This window comes from Gymnoscopelus braueri, assembly GCF_963280865.1.
Source record: "Gymnoscopelus braueri genome assembly, chromosome: 13".
In the NCBI taxonomy this organism is placed as follows: Eukaryota; Metazoa; Chordata; class Actinopteri; order Myctophiformes; family Myctophidae; genus Gymnoscopelus; species Gymnoscopelus braueri.
In genome coordinates, this window is record NC_137615.1 from 27,009,468 (window position 1) to 27,016,275 (window position 6,808).

Here is a 6,808-nt window from a genome sequence, read left to right on the forward strand (position 1 = left end):
ATAAGTCATCATAACCTTTGACACAAATACTATATTTAATAGATGCAGTCATATATGATGAGGTTCTATTAGACTCAAATGACATTTTTAATTGTACAACAAAATATACATTTTAGTGGAGTGAGTCTCATAGCTATCCACGTGTGGCATTATTAACTGAACATTTTTATTTGAAATCCAGCCATGTAGCCTGATGTGAACTTCTTGTTCACATTATGCATGCAAAGTTTACATGTCAACGTGAGCTCAGAGGCATGTTTGGAAACGAGGAATCTGTCTCGAGCAAATCATAAATACTGGTATGTTAGCAGGTGTAGTGGTAGTAAGACACAGTAACCTAACGACCCTTCTCTCTCTTTCTTAAACATTGAATTAATGAAGTTAAACAGTGCAGCCCCAGTGACGCAACTCCAGGTTCCTCTGTTCAGGACACTCCGTAATCAACAGTGCAGAATCCATGGCAACATGCCATCAACCATCATGCTATCCATGATATTGCATAAAAAGAGCTTCAAAAGGGGCGGGCCAGCAGCTGACCTGGTAGTAGGTCGACCACATACTCCAATTACAATGTCTCCAGTTCCATTCTGTCTGGAAACCTGCTACACCCCCACTCAGTTTCTTTGCCGTCTCTTCAAACTGTTCTGTCAAAAAAAATTGAGCTTCCAAAAGAGCTTCCATTTGTTAGCTGTTCCACCATGATAGGAGCCCCAGTCCTGACTCAGAGATGGTGCCCTAAAACCCACAAAAAAAACAAAGTGTGACAGAGTCAGATGGTTACTTATTACATACCTATATTTATACATAGATTCATTATTGACAGACTAAACATATATGTTTTTGACTGTGTACACATTCATTCAGCGACCCACTGGAAAGATATTGAGTGCCAGCGCTCAACTATTTATTGTTCAGTTTGTTTTTTACTTTTACTCTTACCCGTGCCTCTCCTTATTTCAACCGGGTTGCTGCTACGACATCCGAGTCTCCCTCCAGGGATCAATGTTTTATGTTATATTACTACACCCCATTGTGTTTATTTAGGATGAATAATTTAACCACTTAACCAGCATCGCAGAAAATAGCAGATCTTCACTTGTGATCTTGTAGATCAGCCATTTTCAGCAAAGATATTTAGTGTAGAGCGAAAACATATAAGTCACTAGTATAGATATATATATGGTCAACCAAGTATTAAGTGGGTAAAATGTCAAGTATAAACTATACACAGTAAGTAACAGGTAAAATGTTACTCTGTTCTTACTATGAGAGTGTATGGGGCCTCTTTCTTCTGCTCCTCCTCCACTGGTGGAGGAGGAGGAGCGGTGGACTGTCCCGGTTGTGCTGGAGCTTCCGGCTTGGCGGTAGCAGGGCCTGTTGGAGATGTATCCAAGAAGATCTCGTCTGTGACACGGAAGCGGATTTCCTCCCCTTGGTCCATGTAGAGGTCATGAGCGCCCTCGTCAGTCTCATACTCCCACAACCACACCTGCTCTGCCTCGTCACTGATGACACGCTTAAGGAAAGCTATCCAGCTCACTAGTTAATTTATTGATAGTTTTGTGGAAATTTGTCTTGTAAAACAAACGGTTGCACAAACTGTTACATTCATGTAGTGTAACATTAAATGCTATCTTGGTGTAACTGCATTTAAGTGACATTGTACTAACCAGTGGTTCTCAAACTTTTTCATGTCAAGGACTCCCAAAATTATATGAATTTGGCCACAGACCCCCATCTGAAAATATTGTTCCAGGGACCCCCAGAAGCAAAGATTTGAGTAAAAATGTTGGGTTTAAAAAAAAAGAATAGCAGATCTACAAGCTCATAGCGCCGGCACATGAGCTTGTATATCTGCTATTTTTTAATAGCCAAAGTAGTTGGTTAAAGTGGTTAAAATGATTGTAACGCTATATTTACTTATTTAGCTGGGGACCCCCAGGTACCCCGCCAAGGACCCCTGGGGGTCCCCAGACCCCACTTTGGTAATAACACTTGCCTTATCATGCAATTTGACTGCAAAATGAGGTACAACACCGACAATTGGCCCCTTTTATAATGATGTGTTTACGACAAATACGAAGCAGGCAGGATACAACTTGGCAGGCTGCTGCAGTGCCTCCGGCGGGATGAGAATGTCGTCAAAAAAGCCCATGGTCACTGTGAAATAGAAAAGGTCATCATTAGTCAGGGGATATTAGCAGAACATTTTCCAATCTTGGAATAAATTCCTTACCAAAAAAATCTTCACCAATGTGTTTGTAAAGGTGTCTAGTAACACATCTCACAAAGACTGAAATGCAGTTTCCCTAGGAGAATTTGACAGCTCCTTAAAGTTGGGGTACCCACCATGGGCTAAAAAAACAGCCATAGCCATCCTTTTCCAGGTACACTTTTTGTGTAAAAAGCCCATTGAGATTGGGCCGTTTTTAGCCCAAGGAGTGGTTTTGGTGCAAAACAAATGCTTGCAATGGATTCAGAATCATAAAAACACCCTAGTTTAACCCCCCACATGCTACTTACAACAGATTTTTTTTTTTTTTTTTTGGGGGGATTTTTTTTAACCAAGGTTATGGTGGGTACCCCAACTTTAAGGAGCTGTCAAAAATTCTCCTAGGGAAATTGCATTTCAGTCTTTGTGAGATGTGTTACTAGACACCTTTACAAACACATTGGTGAAGATTTTTTTTGGTAAGGAATTTATTCCAAGATTTTTTTAATATCCCCTGACTATGTGCAGTCAGTTGTTTATACCACTGGATTTCAGGTCACTTGTGGTGGTGATGATGGTAGCAGAAGGGTGTAGTGGAGGGACACCGTGTACCAGAGAGGGACACCGTGTCCCAGAGAGGGACACCGAGTCCCTCCAGGCCAAGTAATGTTTACAGTGCGTAAACCCTCATTTAGACTCCAGTGGATTTCTGGAACAAACCATGGTTTGAGGTTACTGGTGTTTTTCCACTCTATTTTTGTTTTTTGGAAGGGGAAACCGCCCCTATAAGTGAGGTTTGGATATTTGTACAAAGAATTTCAAAACTGAAAAATGCCAATCTACAACTACAAGCTCACAGCGATGAGTTGTGAGCAGAGCATGTGAGCGGAGCGGAGCGGGGGGAAATGCCGCTCGTCGCTTCAGGGGACTGTTGTCACGCTCGCTATCCACTCATGTTGATTCCCCCCCGCTCCGTCGCTCACGTTGATTTACGCCCCTCTTGCTCCGTGCTCAGACCGGGATGTCTGTGTGTCTGTGCGACCGGGCATGCTCAAACATGCGGTGCGCGGACCCCACCGGAGCGGCTTGGAGCGGCAGGCGGTCCTCGCTCCGAGTAGCGCTCCAACCTTTTTATAAACCCGCTCCCCGCTACGTTAAAAATCGTCCCACTCCGCTCACATGCTCTGGTCAGGACTTCGTTACTCTATGACCAAATCCATCGCTGTCCAAAACCAGACCTGCTTGCAGTCAAGGATGCCACTTACCATGAACTCCCTCCTGACTGCAGTACTTGATTTTTCCAACCAGGATCTCGTCAAGGAAAGGGTGAAATACAACATACCTGAAATGAACTGACAGAAAGGCCACATCCAATCAAATTAAGTGACCCAGTAATACTACAACCTAAGTTTCAGGAAATGGAAAAAACTTGTTCATTTCAATCACTATCTGTGAAAATAAGCCTATAGTCAGAATAAAATTCCTCGTATTTATTCTTCAGAATTAGCACTTATACCACAATAATAAGGGCAAAAAAGGAACACTGACAAACACCACTAGACATCATACCTTTAGTGTGGGATGCCCCATCGCCTGGGAAAATATAGGAGTCCTCCAGTTTGGTGATGTCATATAAGCAGATACAGAGACCAACTTTGTAGACCACCTTTGGGGATAAAGATTACAACATATCGTTGCTGTCTGGCAGAAACCTCTCATCTCCATATTTTGAGTAGATTTAAGTAGCTATTTTTTAACCTGAATCCTGAAAAGTGACAGTTTTGCTGTTTTGGACAAATGAGGTTTCAACCCGACAGCATATGTACTGTATGCAAATATGCCACCACATGCGAATGTACACACACACACACACACACACACACACACACACACACACACACACACACCTTGTTTGCCAATTTCTTGTTAAGCTCTTCTGCTATTGCATCGTTGAGTTGTCGTTGGAAATTCCATGGAGGAATCCTGACCGTGTCGACCATTTCTACAACCACGAACATGATGAGGTTGGTTCAGCTGCGTGGGGAAATAGCACGAAAGATACACGTGTGTGTAACATTGGCAGTGGTGCAAAAAGTACTCAAATGTTTTACTTAAGTAAAAGTATCAATACTGCAATGTAGAAATACTCAGTTACAAGTAAAAGTATAAAAGTATTGGCATCAAAATATATTTAAAATACCAAAAGTAGAAGTACTCATTATGCAGAATGTTATCATTATGTCGAAAATGTATAAATAATATTTTGAAAATAGCAGATCTACAAGCTCACAACGCGTCGAGTTGTAGATCGTCCATTTTCAAATAGACAAAGTTTAAATAGGGCTGAAGTAATTTAGGGTGCTTTCACATAATGTCCCGGTTTAAAACGAACCGAACTGAGTCCTCTTCAAGTGGACCAAGAAGTGGGACAAAATAAAAGGGACTCAGTTATGTTTGTGTTCACATGAAAGTTCACATGAAAGAGAACTCAGTTCTCTTTATGGTCTACTTCAGCCCTGAAGGGAACTCAGTCCTCTTTCTGTTCACATTATGTACTTCATGTGAGCTCAGACCTGTACCTGCTTTGATTTATTATGGGTAGTTTTCACCTGAAACAAGATGGCCATTGCTGTACCTGTACTTCCTAATGTACATGCAGTAGATATTAGTTCAGGCTATGCACTTCAGTGCAGTTTTGTCTGCTAACATTTTTGATTTTGTACCATACTTTATTGCTACAAAACCTTTTTGAACACTTTATTGCTACATCCTGTAAAATGTAAACAAATCATGAGTGGCTATCAATGATAGCTGAAGGAGCATATCTACAAGCATAGAGCAGGGGTCTTCAAAGAATGTGAGGCCAAGGAACCCCACTCTATTGCATAAAACTTTGTTGCAAATTCAACTTTTCATAGATTTCATAGATACCAACCAATGCCCTATAGAGTTCCCGGACCCCCCCTGTTGAAGACCCATGGCCTCTAGAGCAGTGGTTCTCAAACTTTTTCATGTCAAGGACCCCCAAATTGACACTTATTAGCCCACAGACCCCCATTTCAAAAGATATGCTAGGGACCCCTATAAGAGAAGATTTTTTTACGGCTCTAGCAGTGATTCTCAACCATTTTAATTTAGAGGACCCCCAGTTTGACATGCATTAGGGCTACAGACCCCCATTTAATGGCATTTCTATCACTTGGGCCGCAATTTATATTGTAAAATCTATGTCAATTTAACTCTGAGTGTACAAATGGAACCAACGGGTCCATTTGGTTCCATTTGTACACTCTCAGAGTTACAGACCCATAAGGGTCCATTTGGTGCCTAATCTATCATTTAGCTGGGGACCCTGGAACTCCCTCAAGGACCCCTGGGGGTCCCCGGACCCCACTTTGAGAACCAATGCTCTAGAGCAGGGTTTAAAACGGGCAGAAGGCAAAGTGAACCTGGAGCGCTTTGTGTTCACACTGCTGCTAAATGTTAAAGCGAACCGCACCAGGGACGAGAATGTGAACCGAACTCAGTACGGTTCACCTCAACGCGGTCTGAGTTCATTTGGAGTGTTCACATAATGTGCAAAAAAAAACCTCTCTAAAACGGTCTGAGTTCGTTTTGAGGACTGAAAGGGGACATGTGCGAAAGCACCCCGAGTTCATGTATGTTTTGTAACAATAAAATACAAATCTACAAAGTGACTAGTAACGAAAGTTTTCAAATAATAGTGGAGACTAGTAAAGGTACAATATTTGCCTCTGAGATGTAGTGGACTTCCCAAATTAGTTCACAAATTAGTTGCAAGTACTTAGTGAGGTTACACCACTGAACATGTGTCGCACAGTATGGCGTTTGTTTGTTATTGCATTGCATTGATCCGCCTATTTAGTTCCACAACACTTCACTACATTGTTGGAAGGTACTGTAGTAGGTACACAACAGCTTACCTGGGTCTGTCTGTGGTCACGTTTTAGTTGTTCCTTACTGATCTTCAAGACATTTTCTGTTTACGTTCAAATCACAATGAACACATTTGACAATTAAGATAACGTTAGTCTTAGTAAATTAACTGCAACTGCAATAATCTTCAACAAAATCAACATGCAGCTTCATCACATGCGTGATTCATTTGCAACAGGAAGTTACTTACTACCACGTACCAGTTTCTTCGTCATTTCGATTTTCAGGGCAAACGAGGCACGTTTAGTGCATTGCTGCCTCTCTCTGGCTGGCATGAGGATTACATCTGATTTCTTTACACTGTGTACATCCATGGCTGTATCACAACCGTTACTGACTGTACACACCAGTGGTGGAAAAAGTACTCAAATGTTTTACTTAAGTAAAAGTATCGATACAAGTACAAGTCTGATATTCAGAATTTACTTGAGTAAAAGTACAAAAGTATTGGCATCAAAATGTACCTAAAGTACCAAAAGTAAAAGTACTCATTATGCAGAAATCTTCCATTTCATGTTTTCAAAATGTATAAATATCTTTTGAAATTAGCCGATCTACAAGCTCACAGCGCGACGCGTTATTAGCTTGTAGATTGGCTATTTTCAAATAGCCGAAGTCTATATAGGGCTGAAGTGGTTA

The 6,808-nt window shown here is 41.4% G+C and overlaps 1 protein-coding gene across 1 annotated transcript; it reads right to left on the reverse strand.

Moving 5' to 3' along the window:
- Positions 1-43: 43 nt before the first annotated feature.
- On the reverse strand, positions 44-6,333 carry polr3h (polymerase (RNA) III (DNA directed) polypeptide H). The gene is made up of 7 exons (XM_080446253.1): positions 6,157-6,333; positions 4,120-4,246; positions 3,782-3,878; positions 3,478-3,564; positions 2,097-2,160; positions 1,265-1,505; positions 44-735 (listed from the first exon to the last, which is right to left on the reverse strand). Exons 2-7 carry the CDS (start codon positions 4,228-4,230, stop codon positions 685-687), a joined length of 651 nt encoding a protein of 216 aa, XP_080302379.1. The 5' UTR covers positions 4,231-4,246; positions 6,157-6,333; the 3' UTR covers positions 44-684.
- Between the last annotated feature and the right edge of the window lie 475 nt (positions 6,334-6,808).

Coding starts and splice junctions, on each gene's coding strand:
- polr3h (XM_080446253.1), bottom strand. CDS start 4,230: ATGTTCGTGGTTGTAGAAATGGTCGACACGGTCAGGATTCCTCCATGG. Junction 3,565..3,781: donor TGGGGCATCCCACACTAAAG/GTATGATGTCTA, acceptor CCTTTCTGTCAG/TTCATTTCAGGTATGTTGTA. Junction 1,506..2,096: donor CTGCAGCAGCCTGCCAAGTT/GTATCCTGCCTG, acceptor GCGTGTCATCAG/TGACGAGGCAGAGCAGGTGT.